Below are 18,269 nucleotides of genomic sequence, written 5' to 3' on the forward strand. Positions count from 1 at the left end.
AAAAAAACAACAACCTGGAAAAAGCAGAGCTGGAAAAAAGCAATCTGGGGCCATTAGAGCATGGACCAACAGAGGCCAAACACTTCAGTATCCCCGAGGGCATGATTGCTTTTTAAAGGAGCTCAAAATTATGACTTGAGCACTTGAGTCATTGGCTAAATTATCTTTCAGGTGCCCTTTAAGGGAAAGTAGAGATGTGTATAATACCTTTTAGCTATATCTCTGTTCAAAATAAAACCAATAGCAATCTATCCAAAACTGAAATTAAAGGCTTTGAGGTGGCAAGGGACAGATTGCAGTGGCATTGAAAATGCACTCATGGGGGAAGACTTCCCTGGAAACATCCTGGGAATTTGAAAGATATGTTGATTTTAAAACATGACTTCAGTTCAAATCACAGCTCTCCTGCCAGCCAGGCATGTGCCTTGGATAAATCTTCTACTTTTCACGAACCTTGTTTTCCTCAACTGTGAAATGGGAATAAATAGCATAATCTGCCTTTTTGATTTAATGGGAATTTGAAAACTCTAAAAATAACCAATTTTTGAAAATCAACCAGAATGGTATACTTGAAAACACATTATAATACAAAGAGATAAACTAAGTAAAGTAAAAACAAGCTTTTGGACTATAAGACCAATTGGGGTTACCAGAAAGAAAGGAAAGGGTGAAAAAACCAGCAAAAAGGGGACAATGGGGTGGTGAAGGGTAGATTTGGGCTTTTAGCAGTGAATTTAATGTAATATATACACATGCTGATTTTTTTTTAAAGATTTATTTATTTATACAAGAACCGAGGTACAGGCCAGATGCACAGGAGGGTGAGCGGATTCCCCAGAGACAGATCGGGGAACAGAACAGGCAGACTGACGAAATACACTGCTGAGGGGAGCAGCAGGCGAGATAGTAGAGGTCTGCCGCACCATGTGGTACCCTTGCTGGCCGGCCGGGAATAGAACCGGCGCTGTAGAGGCTGCGGACAGCTTCACAGTGTGGTGCTCAACCACCTGAGCCACCAGGGAGGCCCCACATGTTGATTCTTTTTTTTTTTTTTGTGCACACCCTATCACCTTTGCCACTTTCCAGTGGAAGAGGCCAACCACAGGTCTTGCCTACTCTCAAGGGGAATGACTTACACAAAGGTATGAACATCTTAAGAATTATGGAAGGTTCCTTAGAATCTGTTTACCACATTTTCTAATATAGAAAAAAAATAAATAAAATAAATAAATCTTTAAAAAAAATACCAAGCTCTAAAAATTTTATTCAAAAAGTGGTAAGAAAATAAGTTGATTTCTCCCTAATTAGGTACTTTGCAAAATAAGATGGAAATATTTCTTCTGCCATTTAAAATATCACATGTTGATTCTTAACTCGAAACACCAAATACTAATATAATATAATAATGCATTGTTATTTTAATTAAACAAACATTAACCCCCCCCCCCAAAAAAAGGTGCTTTGTTAACTGTAGAACATCATGGAAATGTGTAACGCAGGCCACATCCGAGGTTGTGGGCTGGAAGATAGTGATTTAAGATGTGGGGGGAGAAGAGATAGATGCCTAAGTATTGCTTAATACACACACCTGCATATCTGTGTGTTTGTTTGTTTAAATTAGGTGTCCCTAAACTTCTTAAGACTTTACTTTCACCAGGCAAAAGAGGAAACTCTACAACTAAGTTGAACACCTTATAAATTACAGGGTTCTCTACAGATAAATGAAATACTGAGCGATGTTTTCAATCTTACTTTTTTCTAATTTAAAACTAACAATAAGCTTTTTAAAGCCAAATATGGCAGAAATATATGATTTAGGAAGTGAAGAACACCTCCCAGAACCCCAAATGTCCTCTATTCCATCTATTTTTTTGGCAATATGGCTTTAAAAATTTCCAATTTTTTTTCTATGTTAGTTCTGCAGGTATTCAACAGAAAATCCCTGAAATAAACAGTCCTTTTCTATGGTGGATACACGTTTCGGTGTGGAAATATGTTTCCCATCCTGGAGGCTCTCAATTCTGTCTCCTCCCTCCTCTCTGTTCTTATTGTCATGGCCTGAGGGGCATCCTCATCAATTCTTACTGGGACTATTGCAATAAACAGCTTTTTAACTAGTCACCCTGTGTATAGCTGTACTCTCTTTAAATCCATATTCCACATAGCTGTTAGCATAACTGAATTAAGCGAAAAATCTCGCCATGTTCCCATTCCCCCTCTTATTCTAGTTGCGCTTCGCCCCCAGAGTCCAGTCTTGATTCCTTTGTATGTCTACGGCCATACCACCCTGAACGCGCCCGATCTCGTCTTGATTCCTTTGTACATCCCACAGGCTTCTTCCTGGCCTCAGGGCTCTGGCTGCCTAATGAGACCTCTCCCACCCCACAGGGCCACGGCACTGAATTTCTTGTCATCCTTAGTGACTCTGAACAAGCCCTTCTTTGCCTCCCCAGGTCAGCCCCTCTTCACCCTTCAGGGAGGCTCACCAGTTTTCTTCCTTGGAGCCTCCCTTACCTGGCCCCCTTGCTCTAGCTTCCTCCTTCCTGACAATGCTTATCACACCTTCCTGCCACCACGGTACATCATGTCATAATGTTGATGAGAAAAAAACAGTCCGGGGTGATGCTGGACAAAAGGGCACCATCAGGGGACTTCCATTGTTAATCCTTTTGCTGAAAGTTAGTTTCCAAGAAGTCTAGGTGAGGACTTGCTGTGCATAGTTCTGATTGGGTGCACATTGCCCATGGGTGATTTCATCTTTACTTGTCGGAGGTCCCTATTCTTCTTTGTGACATGGTTCCTCTTGGGATACAGTAGGTACATATTAATGTCGGTTGACAGACGAGGGGGAGGGTGTGGAGGCCAAAGACACAAAGAACATCGGGCTCTGCCCTTCCTAGCTGTGTGATGGTGTCAGGCTGCTTGTGTCTTCCTAGCACTCCTATAGCTGTAAAGCCATTGCAATGCTATCATTTCCCTCATTGACTTATCACGAAGAATAAATGACAATACATTTGAAACTGCTTTTTATCTTTAAAACACACCCCCCAAAATCTTAGTCTCTCTTGAGCTTGTGCGCTTAGAACAAACCTATCTAGTACTTCATAACCACAAGCTGATGCAGAGTGAATGAGTGTGTGTGTGTGTATCTATTTGTCCAGGAAAAGCAAAGTGTCTGCCTTTATTTTATTCATTTCCCCCGGAACCCCATCGGAAAATGTACAATAGAATGGGGATTTCATGGCATGGCTGCATCTTCTCTTTCCCGTCTCTATTCTTTTGACTATAATGAGGGAGAGAAAGAGCAAACACCTCCCTGAAGTTAATTCCTACATGAGAAAGTCAAGGAAATACAGAATACTGGTTCCCAAGCCAAGTGCATTATGTTATGTATCAGGTGTGTGGTTTATCTGTATAAATTTACCTTACCCTATGTGGTAATTGAAAACTCTGAGTGGAGACTTTTCTTTAGGCTGAGATTAAATCTCATTAGAGCAATGGGATTAGGGTTACTACTGAGTTATTACAGGAGCTGGAGTAGGCAACAACATCAGAGAGAAACAAAAGATAGAGTCATGTCACGTGCAGCGGTAAGGTTCACATCTGGATGGGCAGTGAGTAGACCCGTCCTGATTGACCTCAACTTGGCTGCAACTCTAGCTGTGTTGCTCTGAGCAGGCTATTTCTCCACTCTGGGTTTTCAGGAATCATAGCTGTAAAATGAACTGTTTGGGCCAGGTGATGGTCACATTGCCTTCTTGTTCTAATGGGGAAGGGAGGGAATGGACACTAGCTATGTGTCTGCCAAGACCTGGCACTATCTGCACCATGCTTCTTTGAAGAGTCTATGATTCTAGGATTCTATCACACACAGTCGGTGAGAGTCAGGATTATGTCGAACTATGGATCAGATGAGTCAGCGACTTGGTTTGAAATCTCAGCTCTATCCTACACTTAAATACATTTCTTAACATCCAGAACCTCAGTCTTTTCATTTATAAAATGGGTCTAACAACACCATAAGCATATCTACTGGTCTGCTACCACTCTCCTATACATTATAAACTTCTTGTGTAGGTCCCATTTCGTCCCTTTCCCTCTGCTGTGGAGCAAGCATCGAAGCCTCTAGAGATGAATGCACTAACTTAATATGAGATCTTTCAAATAGAGGCAGGGATGAATTCTGAGGTCAAGTCTCCTGGTTGATTTGGAGCCTCATACTTGTTTCCTGTATGTCTTTTATCATCCCCTGCCTTGAAAGAATTAGCAGCATCCTTCAGTGATAGGCAAACCAGGTGTAGGTCAAAAGATTCGGTGTGATGATCAACCGCATTCTCACACCAGTTTCCCTGAACAGTGGGCTCTGAGATAGTTTTCAGACTTTAATTCAAAGGTCATGCTCAACATTTCTTCCCCCCACTGCCACCACCCCTTCCCCCTGCTATTTCACTTCTTTGGGGTCAGAATGGACAATTCAGCAGTTCTATGGGCAACAAATCCCTAGCCAAATAGCCAGAGCAGGTAGCTCTGTGATCTTGTCATCCAGGTAGATACCAGGAGAAAAGGAACCATGGGACTCTTACTCTAACAGGATCAGCCTCCCGTCCAGAAGCTGATGGTGTCTTGGGAGGGGCTGGAGAATAGTGCAGGGGTTAAGCTGTTCCAGTCCTGCTTCCATGAAACATTTGTGATGATATGTCTTCAGTGAGGCTGCAGCACCTTCCCAGACTCTGTAAACCTGAATTCAGAGACCTATGTGCCAGAGGGAGAAGAAAACTTTTATGGGCTTCAAATGATGGGGTTTTTCATGCGTATGTCAGCACTAGCAATGCTGTGTCCTAAGAACTAAAGCCAAGGCGTTAAATAACATGACTGATAAGCTTGTTGTGTTTCCAGAGTAGGTGCAAGCAGGGGAAATGAAATGCCTCTTCAGAGAGCTTCTTTTTCGGAGGAAGCCACTCCAAGTGACCCCAAGCCTCCAAAGAAGCTATATGTTTATTAGAGGGCCCCGGGTCTCCTCACTTGCACCCCTCTCTTGCCTAGAAGTTGCTTGCAGTCAGGGAGAAGATGGCATTGTGCCTGGCAAAGGCGCATCTGGGCTGGCCTGCTGTAGGGCTGACTAGAGACCAGAGCTGGATGAGGCCATGTCTCCAGGCACTTCCTCAAGGCATCCAAAGAGGCAGGAGTCTTGGACTCATGGGAAGAAGCCAAGAACTGTGGAAAAAGAAGAGGAAATACAGCCAACATCTCTTGAGGGACCCTTCAGCCCTGTTCACCTGAGGTGAACTACCTGCCTGCCCCATCCTACCGCATAGAATATATTTTTAGGATATTTTCATGAGCAACACGTTTGCCAGCCCTTCAGAGATCAGTTACAAAACAGAAACTTCCTCACTGCTAGGGAAAAGCAGGGGGGAGAAAGGAAAAAAAAAATCTTGCCTGTAATTGAAGGCAGGTTGGGAGATGTTCATGCTTTGAAATTCTCCTTCTTGTGAAATGTTTATGAAACACTTTCCACAAACGAGTTATGCAACTGGGACACAGCTTTGATCGTTTTCATCGTCAGTGATATATTCATTAGTGCTGGGTTGTTTGCCCCCCAAGAGCGCCATGTGAACAAGCCACGGGGAGGGGGCTAAGGTGAGCACCCTCTCCCCACCAAGCCTATCCCATGATCCCCAAAGAGTTGGTTCATTTATAGGACCCAAGTTTATGTCTGGACCAGAACCCCGCCTTTTCCAGCACCTACGGTCTATTCTGTCTCCTATCTCTGGGACAGGAAGTTTGTAGTAGTGTAATATTTTGTAGACAGAGCATGGGGGTGGTGGTCAAGAGGGGTTGCAATACCTTTTTATGTGCCTTTAACCCACCTCTGAAGCTCTGAGGGCCTCTGTGAGGTGGGAAAGTAAACACTTGTCCCCACACCCCCTGACTGGGAGGCCAAGCCAAGTGAGGAATGTCTGAAATGCTCCCAGCTCTTCAGAAGGGGCCCTCTCTTCCCAGAATGAGGCTACTGCTTTCTAAAATAGGTGATGTCAGGGAGTTCACTGGGATTAGAAAAGATAATCACCCGCGATAGCTCTTTACCTCTCTGGTCACTGCCCAAGACTCCATGTAATACCTTTGCACAGCTCAGTGGGCGGAGAAGATCCTAAACTAATAACCTTGTCTGATAGATGCATGGGATGATCAATGTCTCTGACAGGGCAGAGCCCTCTGGGGTGACCATGTCTCCAGAGATTAGTTCATCCCAAGCAGAGCCTGGAGAAATATTCCACTTGCGTGAGAAGATCCGCCAAAGGGTTCCTAGAGACAGTCTTCCAGGCAGGCTGTGGGTTTGGTTGGGTTTTCACAAGTATGGGGGAAATTGGGTTTTCGTCCAATTTGCCTGCGGTTCTCACACTACAAGTCCAAGGGGTCCAACAGAAGTCTCTCTATCTCATCTTCCAGGATCCACAGCCAACACCCAGTTGCCTGGACATGTTCCAAACGTTTCCCTTCAACAGCTGTGAAAGGGATTTTTTTGATTTGGGAAAGACTTCATTTCTTAATTTCTTAGTTTCTTACACCCCCAGACTCTCAGAGAACTGGTGGAAGAAGTGTGCTGGAGGCAGGAAGTATTGCTGTATCTTCTTTTCTTCCTAGTTCGTCTCTGTTCTTTTCTGAGACTCTCTGGCCACACCGGAGATTTTAGAACTTGCCATAGAAAACAAAGTCTCCTTTAGGATATTTTAGTTTGGTTTGTTTGGAATTGTTTTGGGGACTGGGGGGGCGGGTATTGTTAACACCTCCCACCCAGGGGGTGATGAAGTATGGGAATAAAACGTTTGGAGAAATCCCCAGATTAACCCCAATGGAATTTTCAGCTATGGGGCACTTCATTTTCAGACTAGGAGGTCGACCATGCCCCTAAAAGCATTTGGAGGGCAATTGATCCAGGAAGTAGATGAAAGGGTGAGTTTTCTTTCATGATGGCGCTGGTTTCTGAAATTAAGTGTTGCAGGAAGACCTGGCATTGATTCTAACAGATAGCGCCCGGGTTGGAGGCAAAGCACATGTTTTCAAGCTCTGTCATAGCTGCACCTTCTTATCTCCCCACTGAGCATAATGAGTCTATAAAGGAACCCTGCCACTTGCCTCCGAGCTGGAGCCAGGCCAAGCTGCCTGCGGTGGTTCCACCAGCCTGGTTTCAGCTCCAATTTTCCACCTTCTCTCTGTCCCCCTTCCTCCATCCTGCCTCACCTATCGCCCCTTTGGGATGAAGGATGCTCTGGAGCCAGGAGGGGGACTCTAGAAGGGAGATGTGGGCAGGGGAAGCTGGCCCCAAAGGCTTTGCTTAAGTGAAATCTCCTCTCCGAGCAAACCTTAAAGTGGGTGGTGGTAGTTTTAAATAAATAAGTAAGTTATTATCTATTTCTAGCTTTTTAAATAAAACCAGCGAACAAATGTTTTCTAGAATCTAGGAGGTGAAAACTCTAGTTTCTGGGGGAAGAACTAGGACACCAGAGTTTCTTGGATGGAGATGCCAAGCGTGGGTGGGAATTGCTGAAGGAGTGTGGGGGTAGGGATCGGGGCTTTCCTGGAGACCAGTCCCAGTGGCCATGCCTGTAGAGTTTTCAGAAATTCTAACTCTGCCCCCATGGGGCTACTTCCCATCTCTCTCCTTTCCTCCTTTTTGTTTCCAACACTCCTGAATAGTCAGTCTCCTTAGGCAAGAGGAGAAGGGAGGAATGATTTGTAAAGACCATCCCTGAAAGAAATATCCTCTTACATTATCTGTGTAGCCGGGGCTTCCGGTGCTGTTTCATTCGCTTTCTGTGGGACACTGTGGCAGCCTGGCCCACCGGAGTCGGCCAACTGCACTACAGAATCGGAACTTATAATTCCACTTTCCGATCCTAAGGGAGAGAAATCAGGTAGAATTATATAGCAGATTGGGGACACTGAGTGCCCCAGACCAGAAATGATTGCTCGGTTGCATAGCGAGTGAGTCAGTTAGGACTAGAAAGGAGTCCTGGTTCCCTGCTCCATGCTGTCCTCACTTTGCCGCTATTGACTTAGGAGAGATAAGATCTGTTTATGTCTCTTATTCAATTAACACACACTGGATTCCCACTCTCTGCGAGAGTCACCATGGTTAGGACATTAGCTTCCCCCTCAGTCTCTAATGTTGCTCGGTAGGACGGTCCTAACTCTCTAAGCAAAGGGAAATCTCTCTTTAGTGACCTAAAGCACTATTTTCCCACAGGGATTAAGCACAAGAGTAGCTGTTCATCTGAAACTTCAAGTTGAGTTACATAAATACTGACAGGAGAGAGTCCAAGGTGTCAGTGGCATTCCCTGTATAGACCAAGAAGAAAATGTATGAAACCAAGATCTTCATGGCCAAGGTCTCCACCAGAGGGTTTCCCCAGTGTCTTTTTATAAGGTGTATTATAGCCTATATGCCTTGCCATTTTATGTGAATTCAAAGTCACTTGGCTTTCCCCTCCCCAATTGAGACCTCTTGAAAAACTGTGAGAAGGTAGTTGTTTGGGGGCTGGAGGGAGGGTGGGCAAAAGCAGCCCCTGGTGCCCTGCCCTTGGACACCTGGGAAACCCATGAGTGGGTGGCTGGTGCTGTCACTGAAGGTGGCAGAGGCTGGAGGGAGTTTGGAAACCGCCACAGGCCCCTCGAGCTGCAACTGCAGCAGAGTGTGAGGAGACGTGCCCCAGCCTGCAGGGAGACAGCCAGGGACTGTCACCAAAGCCCCACAGGCCAAGAGGGCCAGCTGCAGATCAGCTCAGCACCCAGCGGGGAGAAGTGTGGAAAACAAGTATGGGGTGGGGGGAGTTAATCCTAGACTCTGGGGTTTCATGGACCCTGAAAGTAAAAAACAGAATATTGGAGGGAACTGATAAAGCAGCCAAATTTTTACTCTGAGGGTTTGGGGGGACGGGGTTAAGCACGATTTAGGATCGCCATTTCATAAAAAAAATTTTAAGATATTTCCAATCCCAAAAAATCATCTCAGAGTTAACCACTTTTAAAATCTCTACTATATCCCTATTGTTTCTCATTTCAATGAGAATGAGAAAATTGCAATATGTGCGGGCATGGTCCCGCAGGAGGGCCTGTCCAAGTGGATTCCCCACTTTGCAGGTTGGTACTCATGATGCCACTCGTACTGTCCCTTACCTGCTGGACACACATGGTAGGAAAATCCGGCTGCCTCCCAGATGGCACTGAGCTAGCTCGTTTCTGTCCTGTCGTGTCCCCTACCTCCTGCCTTGATCTTGGCCTGGTCTGGGGAGACCTGGAACTGACATCTCTGACATCCTCTGCTTACAGATTAAAACTGAGGACCTCAGCGACTCACTGCAGCAGACCCTCCCCCACCGGCCATGCCACCTGACCCAAGGGCCTTCCATGATGTCCGGAAACCAGATGTCTGGGGTAAATGCCGGCCCTGCTATTCCCGGTGGGCCAGTGAGTGTAAGACAACTTTCGGCAACATGCTGGCCATTTAGCCTGGGCACTCAGTGAACCCAGATTGGTCCAAAGAAGCCCCTGCAGGGAATGGGAGAAGGAGACTCAGAGGCCTGGGTTGGGGTGGGATTCCTCTTAAAGGGAAACCTGACAGGTTATGTGAAAACAAGGCCTCCACTTGTCTGGGAGAAGAAGGAGCCAATCTTGCAAAATGATGGAACTATCAGCTGTGGGACTGGTGTCCCCTACCCCCGCATTCAGGGGAGCTCTGTGATGACAGCTACCGCTCTAGTTCAAGGACCTTTCTGTCACCAGTGGGCTCACTCCTCCCCCAGGGTTTTATGTCCAAATCAAACTACAAGGGAGTGCTGCATGGGGAAGAAGAAGGAAGCCTCCTGAAGCTTAGCAAATATCTGAGAAGGAAGAGCATGCCTGAAGCCTTCCTCTGGTGTGAGTCACCTAGGGAAGGAGTAGCTACCCCTTTTCCAGAAATATTTAAGACTAGAATGTGCCTCCATACCTTTACTTGTGCATTCAGCAAGAGTTTATGACTTTCCTCCATGCACAGATATAAGCAGTCCTGAGGGGGTGCACAGGACTCCCAGATCCCCTAAGTATTGGCTTGGCATTCCCATTTCCTGAGCTGGTGGGAGGAGCCTTGGGGAAACAGGTTTTCTGTTTAATCAAATAGGTTTTATTAAGGAAGAAATGTTCTTGTCCTCGAGGAAAGGTTCATGTCCAGGAAGTGGCCAAGACATGGCTTTAAGCATAGTGAAGTGGCATGAAATTTTTTTTTAAAAGGACACTTGGTGGGCCTCCCTGGTGGTGCAGCGGGTTGAGCGCTGTGCTGTGAAGCTGTCCTCAGCCTCTGCAGCATGGGTTCAATTCCCAACCGGCCAGGGAGATTCCCACACGGCGTGGCAGATCTTTCCTGCCTCGCCCACTGCTCCCCTCAACAATATCTTTGGTCCGTCTGTCTGTTCTGCTCCCCACTCCCTCTGGTGAATTCTCTAACCCTCCCGTGCCTCTAACATAAATAAATAAATCTTTTTAAAAAATAAAAATAAGCAGGACACTTGGGATAGCATGTCATTTCTAGGGTAAGCCCCTAAGACATGGGTTATTCCTAGTCTGTGTCCTCAGGGCATATATAGTTGGGAGATGGGACTGACACACACAAAAATGAAACAACAAGGCACAATTTAAGTAACAATAGGTGTCAAATTTAGCTGAATGCAGGAGACATAACACCACCTGCACCAATGGTGCAACAACTGTACGCCAAGCACCAGGAGATACACAGGCATGTGGCAAGATCACTCCCTGCAAACTCTCAGATCCATGGAATAGAGGGGCAGCAGGCAGATGGAACCACACCCCCCGCGTGTAAATTATCTGTGTCTTCCGTGCACAGGACATGACTTCTCTTCATCCGCTCCAGCAGCTTGTGTTGGTTCCCAGCCACCTACAGTCTGTCTCCCAGTTCCTACTATCTCAGACCCAACCTGGGCAGCAAGGTAAGAAACAGGGGTTTTCTACACAGAAGGGCCCAGGAAAATGCTGCCATGGCTACTTGCTGGCCGAGGGAGCCCAAGTATAGGGTGTTGAAAGGACCCTAGAATTGCCCCTCCAGGCTGTCTCCTTCTCTGCTTCCCCTCCCTGCTTCCTCCATTTCATGGAAAGGAGAGACTGAAGGTGCCAGGTGGGGGGGAGTTTGGGGGGGGCTGGGAGGGGCAAAGAGGGAGGAGCTCCTTGGGACACACTGTCCAGACAAGTCCCAATTCCTTGGAAATCTCTCAGACACAGATTTCACACTTTTACCTCCCGGAAGCTTGACTGAGATTTTATTTGGGTAGAGTGGCAGTGCCACCCACAGGCAGAAGAGAAGGTTTTCAGGCTTTCTTTGGCAGGAAAGTTACTACCAGAGAACTACGGGGCCAAGAGCAAACAGATTAGAATATTCATAACAAGAAACCTCTTGAGCATGATGTGCCAGGAGCTCTGCTGAGTGATTTTCCTGACATTTTTAAAAGTAACCACATGTGGCAGGTAGTCATATTGTATCTCTGGTGACCCAGTAGAAAGTTCCAGAATAGTGTACCTAAAATCCATGCTCTTGGCCTACTCACTGTGGGCCCTCTGTCCCTTATCTCCACCAAGTGGGACCAAAGGTGAGGGAAGTTTAAGTCCCCTCTGTTGTATAGATTCCAAATGGGAGCTCTGGAAATCCAGAATCCAAATAAAATGTAACTCTGATTTCTGCCTTTAGCACTTGTTCCTATCTTTAATTTCCAAGGCATCTCTGAACACTGTGATGATGAATGAGAACATACCTGAACTTTTAGTATTTATTTTAGCTAAATAATATATACCATACTCACATCATACTCCTAGAACAGGAAAGGGAAGATAACAGTTAAAATTTAGTTTCTTTTTGGAAGACTGAAGAGTGATGTGAAAAATGGCCCAGGGCTATAACCAATGATTCAGCATACAATGCAGAGGGTGAAAAAAATGAGAATCTGAGAAAATTCATTGGTTAGGGAAAAGAAATCACTTCCTAGCTATGGGTTCTTGGGAAACTTACCTAACTCCTCTGAGCTTGCGTTTCCTCTTCAATAAAAGAGGAATAAGAGCAAAACCCTACCTCACACAGTCATGGAGAGTTACTTGAGGTAATGCATGTGAAAAGGCTTTGTATACTTTGAGATACAATAATGCTAGGTTATTATTATTATTCAGGCCTCCAGATTCCCAGTCTGAGGTTCTTTGTACGAGCTTTGTACAAGCTGCCTCTCCCTTGTCTATTTAATAAGGAAAAATTGAGCCCTGACTTTTTCAGATTGAGGGGCATGAAGGTTAGCATCAAAACAACTTGGCGACAGCAGAGACCCCCAAGGTTCTGCTCTGTGCTGTAATTGGGACAACCCTCCTATTGTCTGCTTTGGCAGTTTAATGGCCCCCTTTCTATACTGACTGAGAGTTCCTGACTGTAGCGCATCCTTGAAGGGGCCACTGTCGTGACCACCAACCAGGTAGAGCCTCTCATGAACAACTTCCCTGGAAAGGGAAGGAGAAAGAGGTGCTTGGACAGTGTGACCAGCAGGGGTAGTCCATACCTCCAGACAGAGCTTCCAGAAGCTAGACCTCTGCCCCTCTCTCCCTGTCAGCTCTTTCTCCCAAGTGTAAAATGTCCTGGTTCTTCCAAGAGCCTCTGGCATGTGGCCCACTGCCCTTTGGAGCTGGGCGGCCTCATCACTTGGTCCGACATGCTTGCAGCTTTGGTGAGGCCTAGGTAACCACCCAGCTGCCTCTATGGACAAAACGGAAATCCTCTGCTCCAGCTTGAATTCCTAGTAATCACCCCCTGCACCTCCTTCCTTCTTGGGTTTCTTCAGTCCGGGTAATGAGCTCCCCAAGTAGATGGCCTTGACCCTCCTCAGCCTGTGCACCAGACAGGCAGGCAAGCAGAAGGACTGGTTTGGGGACTGCTGTTTACATGTTTATCCCTGTGTCTGATTCGCCTCCACCTATGTGTGGCAATGCCTGGCAGTGCCCCTGGGGCTCTCTTGGGCTCAAGATGGGTTGAGGGACCTGATTAGGTAGCAGGGGGTGGGGACAGTTATCGTGTCTCCAGAGTTGTAGATCATGTCTTTCACATGGCCTGGATTTTACTCGTTTGTTCCTTTGTCCCTCCCCTTTCATCCAGGTCTGCAGCCAAATCTTCTCCCCTTTCCACAGCAACAAAGCTCTCTCCTCCTCCCGCAGACTGGGCCTGGCCTGGCCTCCCAGGTAAACAACCACATTCTTCCTGTTTCCTCTAGGAATCTCTCAGCTCTTGACACAGTTAAGCTCACTGGTTTCCCCCCACCCCCTTGATGGTAGACTTACCCCTCTGGGAAGAGGAAGCAGAGGAGATTATCCCTGTTGACACTTGGGGAAATTCAGCCACAGCCAAGAGAGGCGATTGTCCCAATATCATTGCTGGAGCCAGAATTAGAACCCAGAAGTTTCAGCTTCCAGGCTAGCCAGCTCCTGAATGCAGAGAAGGGGGTTACATTGACCTATTCCAGCCCTCACCAGGCCTGAAGGGTCCTGCTCTTAGAACCAAGGCTCAGTGAAATTTCCAGGGATGCCAACTTGCTTTGCTGGGGTGCTCTCAAGCCCTCAGGAGGAGACCAGAGTGCCAGTGGCCTGATGTCCAACAACACAAATCCAGTGTCTCTTACCTCTATGTCTTTCTTAAGACACACTGTTCTAGCTTGCCTCCAGCAGTGGGGACATGTGCAGCTCAAGAGGACTAAGGACTGCAAAAGAGCCGAGCGCAGAGCTGCATGGCCCAACAGTACTAACTGACAGAGCCAGTTAGTAAAAAGTCACCTCTTCATCTCCAGATCAGCCTCACACCAAGGTGCAGACCTGCCGCTCCTCCCATCATATGGGTATCCCTGTGCAGATCACCGCCTGCACAGCTGCATGAGAGGGCTCTGCAGAGATGGCTGTGCAGAAGGATTGGCGATGACTGCAGAAATCTTAATGTCCTTTCTGCGCTTAGATCCCCATGACTAAGGCCTGACTTAAGGAAGGGATAGGGACCTCTTAGGAGACATCTGGAACAGGGGAGGGTGCCATCTAGTGGCCAAAAGAAATGAGGACGCCGGCGTTATAAGCCCTTCGACCTCCTCCAGGCTCTGTCTCATCAACCATAGACTCATCACCATAGACTTAGAGAGTATTCAGGGTCAACTCTCCCATTTGTAAAAGTGCAAGGAGAGATCAGAGACAGAAAGACTGTTTAGAAGATTCTTCAGATCATGGAGTGGGGGGCGGGGTTGGTTTAGGGCTGTGACAATATGTGTAAAAAGGAGGGGATGAATAGGAGATGTTTGGAGAAGCTGAGTCAATACAATTTGATAACTGATTGGATGTGAAGGGGCGAGGGAAAAGGTCTAGCAGAGAACTCAATACAAATTTGTCAGATGACAGAACAAATGAAAAGGAAGTCTCCATGAGGGTTGAGACTTGTCCTGAGGGTCTGGTCTATGCCACCCTCTTTCCCTGCATTACAGGATCAAATCCACAATGGTTTGAAATCCTTCTGTCCTTAAAGACCCCCTCACTTGGGGAAGGAGCCCTTAACTTCTGTCTCAGGAAAGAGAGTGCAAAAAATTAAACTTAGTCTAGGAAAAGTGTAAACTAGGAAGGAGACAGAAGAGAATGGGTTTAGGCCAAGTTATCTACATGGGAAGCCTCCCTGGCCTGAACGGTGCCTGGACCCCTGGGCTTGGTTCCCATGCCTCCTTTGTGGAATGACAGCTGTCTTCACAAGTTCAATTCACCTCTGACCCCAGATGGGCACAGCATGGGTTCTAGGTTTAAGTGTGCATTTTCTGATGAAAATAAACTAAAGTAAGAATACCTCCTGACAAATGCCATTGAGATCAAGGTATATTTAGATAGCCCTGGGAGGCTTTTGACTAAAAAAAAAAAAAAAGGAAACAAAACAATCTCATGAAAGAAAATGGCGGTTTAGAAATGAAAATGGCAATCACAAAAGTGTGAATTTTTATGGAAGTTCCACTAACAGTGAGTCTGGGATGTCCTGTTATCTTCAGATAATGCTTGTTGAACATCTCAGTTGCTTTGCTTTGTGGCCAAGAGCAGGCAAAGCAAACAACCTTTTCCTTGTCCAGTCTGAGATTTGTGATTGGAATCTTTGTAAACAACCCTGCTAACTCCTTTTATGGTGGAACACTAAAAGGAGGAAGTTACCTGCTGAGAGTCAAACAGTGAGTCATAGACTAAGACCCAGAAAGGTCACTTCCCTGTCTGATACTCCTGGTGTTTCTACTCAGCTATGCTGTTTGCTATCCCTTTGTAGAAACTGCAATTTCCACACCAGTGCAAAAATAGGAAGCCAATGTACAGGGATCTGCCTTCCGCTAAGTGTGCCTATTAGTATAGAATAGCAGGCCCTGCCTTTTGACCTGTTGAATATCTGTGGATCTGCTTGGCATGTGTTCCCTCTCAGGCAGTTGGGCGCCCCGGGCTGCCGGGATCCTCTTTAGAACCCCATCTGGAAGCATCCCAGCATCTCCCAGTGCCCAAGCACCTACCCAGTTCTGGAGGGGCCGATGAACCCAGTGACTTGGAGGAGCTGGAGAAGTTTGCCAAGACCTTCAAGCAGAGGCGCATTAAGCTGGGCTTCACACAGGTCTGGTTTAGGGGGAGGCAGAGGAAGAAATGGGTTGAGTGAGCAGAGACTGGGCTTCTTGACTGTAGGGCTAAAGAACAATCAGAAGCTCGAGTGGGTTTGGGGAAAATCCATCAAGTCCCAGTGCTCCCTGAGAGGGAGGGAAACCGAAGACACTGCTGGTGGTGGGAGAGGAATGAGAGCCAGGCATGGCCCACCCAGAGTCTAGGGAGAAAATTCAGCCAGTTCCCCATCTTAGAGGGAAATAATCTGGAAAGGAACCAAAGGGGTGGGTGAGTACCAGAAGGGTCTCTGGGAACCTGATAGATACTAGGATGGTGAGGGGTGTGGGTAAAGAGGAGAAAGAGCCTGTCTCTCAGTTTCCTCTCTCTCAATTCCTCTCTTGCAGGGAGACGTGGGGCTGGCAATGGGGAAACTCTACGGCAATGACTTCAGCCAGACAACCATCTCGAGATTTGAGGCCCTAAACCTGAGCTTTAAGAACATGTGCAAGCTGAAGCCACTGCTGGAGAAGTGGCTGAACGATGCAGGTGGGGACTCAAGGACGCAAGGAGGGGTGTGCCCGAGAGGATTCTGCAGCCAAGGGGCTAGTGACTTGCCTATAAGGGGGCTTAAGGGAGTCGATCCTGAACACCCCCTTTCCTCTCCTCCTGAATCTGGGCCCAACTGAGAACTGAGACACAGGGGCTAAGGCAAGGGAAGATGAAAATGTCAGCTTCATTACTGATAAGGCCCTTTGGAGGGTGTGACTTTAGGTCTGTGGCCCTGAAAATATATCCTCATTCCATTCCTGACCCCAGACCTACCAGACTAGACCTCAGGACAGCTCACCAGAGGCAAAGTTCAGGTCTGCAGAGCAGACATACTTGCCCAGATTGCTGCCTGATAGACCGAGGTCAGAGGCAGGGGGAGGGGAGAAACAGAAGTGGGTGCTCCAGGGTCTCATGCCTGAGACAGGGAGGTGGCAGACACAATACATTGTCTTACTAGCTAATTCTTGAGTCACTTTCAGAGGGCAGGAAGTGACTGTGAGCTAGATAAATCTGGAAAATCTTAAAGCAGGAGTAGGGTTTGCAGAGGGATTCATCAGACCTGGAAGCCAGGGAAGCATTCCAGGTCAAGGGTGTATGCCAAGTGCAAAGGATCAGGAGTAATGAATGGAAGAACTGCAACAGGGAATAATGTGCGCTGTTTCTCAGCCACGGCCTGTCAATCTTTTGTTGTGGGGGGCTGTCTAATGAATTGTAGGGTATTGAGCAGCATTCCGGGTCACTACCCACTAAATGCCAGTAGCACCTGTCCCCAGCTGAGACATCCAAAAATGTCTCCAGATATTACCAAATATCTCCCAAGGAGTGGCGATGGTACAAAATCATTCCTGGTTGAGAACATAGATACCTGTGGGTTACTGAGTTCTTGGACAGGGAGGAAAGGACCGGAGGATGGGTAGCCAGGGGCGTTACCTTCTCAGAAGTCCCTCTGCAGAGAAAGAGGCAGGGGGCTGTGAGGAGGCTCCCCCCAGCAGTCTATCCTTTAGACAGTGGGAGATATGACCGAGGGTCTCAGGATCTCTCAAAAGGACCTCGTAGGTCATTTCTAGTGTCACCCCCAAGACGCCTGCGGGGCGTCAACCAGACAGCTCTCATTCCAACACTTACACTGAAAAGAAAATGGCTTCATCACCCACATTCTGCCACCAAGCACCCAAAGCCCCAACTTGCCTTCTCCTAGGTGTGCACATGCAGGCCTACTTGTAAAAGACAGATTCACAAGTGTCACTCGTAGGAGCTCTACCAGCGCCCCTCACACCCACACATGCCACTGATGTCTGGGTGTCCCTGAACCATGACTGCAAACACTGGAGGCTCTGCGGTGGGAGTCATGGAGAATGTTTGCCCTGAGAACAAGAAGAAGCAAAATTCTTGGTCTGTTCTGGTTCGCCTCGGTGGGGGAGGGGGCTGGTCCTGAAAATGCCTCTGCAGAACCACAGGGAAAGGGTTGGTGGGCCTCACGTTCACCGAGACAGGCCCTGAGCTGGCTGCGCATGCTCTTTTCTGAGCTTCCTCTGCTCTTTCTCCTCTCCGCAGAGTCTTCTCCATCAGACCCCTCAGTGAGCACCCCCAGCTCTTACCCCACCCTCAGTGAAGTGTTTGGTAGGAAGAGGAAGAAGCGGACCAGCATCGAGACCAACATCCGCCTGACTCTGGAAAAGAGATTTCAAGACGTGAGCAGTTTGCTTGGGGAGGGGAAGGTGGACCCACTTGCCTAGGTGGGCAAGCAGGTATACACCCCACCATACACCTGCCCCTGGGAAAGCGTCCAGCTGCCCAAGTGTTTGAGTGAACCCCAAACTCCCTTCAACTGAGTTCCAGGGACCACTTTCCCACTGAACCTAGTTGTGACATCTGTTTGGTCCCTTTCACTGGGAGATTGACTGATTGATCTTTTCACTGGGAGATTTAAAGAAGGGGATTTAGGGCCCCAGAAGAGGGTGTATCTCTGTACTCAGTTGAGACAAAAGGAGCAGAGCCAGAGCATTGTATATAAATTCCTAATTTTCTATGCATTGTTTTGTATTTTTTCAAAT

The 18,269-nt window shown here is 47.2% G+C and overlaps 1 protein-coding gene across 2 annotated transcripts in view; it reads left to right on the forward strand.

The window, feature by feature from the left end:
* Positions 1–18,269, forward strand: part of POU2F3 (POU class 2 homeobox 3) — a gene marked incomplete at both ends in the record, with an annotated part of 72,804 nt that overhangs the window by 45,541 nt on the left and 8,994 nt on the right. Inside the window, 6 exons of one of the 2 annotated variants that reach the window (XM_084250815.1) lie at positions 9,331–9,468; positions 10,883–10,985; positions 13,178–13,260; positions 15,500–15,682; positions 16,071–16,212; positions 17,770–17,906. In XM_084250815.1, the coding sequence (XP_084106941.1) occupies positions 9,331–9,468; positions 10,883–10,985; positions 13,178–13,260; positions 15,500–15,682; positions 16,071–16,212; positions 17,770–17,906 (786 nt within the window). The remainder of the gene's footprint in view (positions 1–9,330; positions 9,469–10,882; positions 10,986–13,177; positions 13,261–15,499; positions 15,683–16,070; positions 16,213–17,769; positions 17,907–18,269) is intronic. The other variant, XM_084250816.1, reaches the window with a different exon arrangement.

This window comes from Talpa europaea (assembly GCF_964194135.1).
Source record: "Talpa europaea genome assembly, chromosome: 12".
Lineage (NCBI taxonomy): Eukaryota > Metazoa > Chordata > Mammalia > Eulipotyphla > Talpidae > Talpa > Talpa europaea.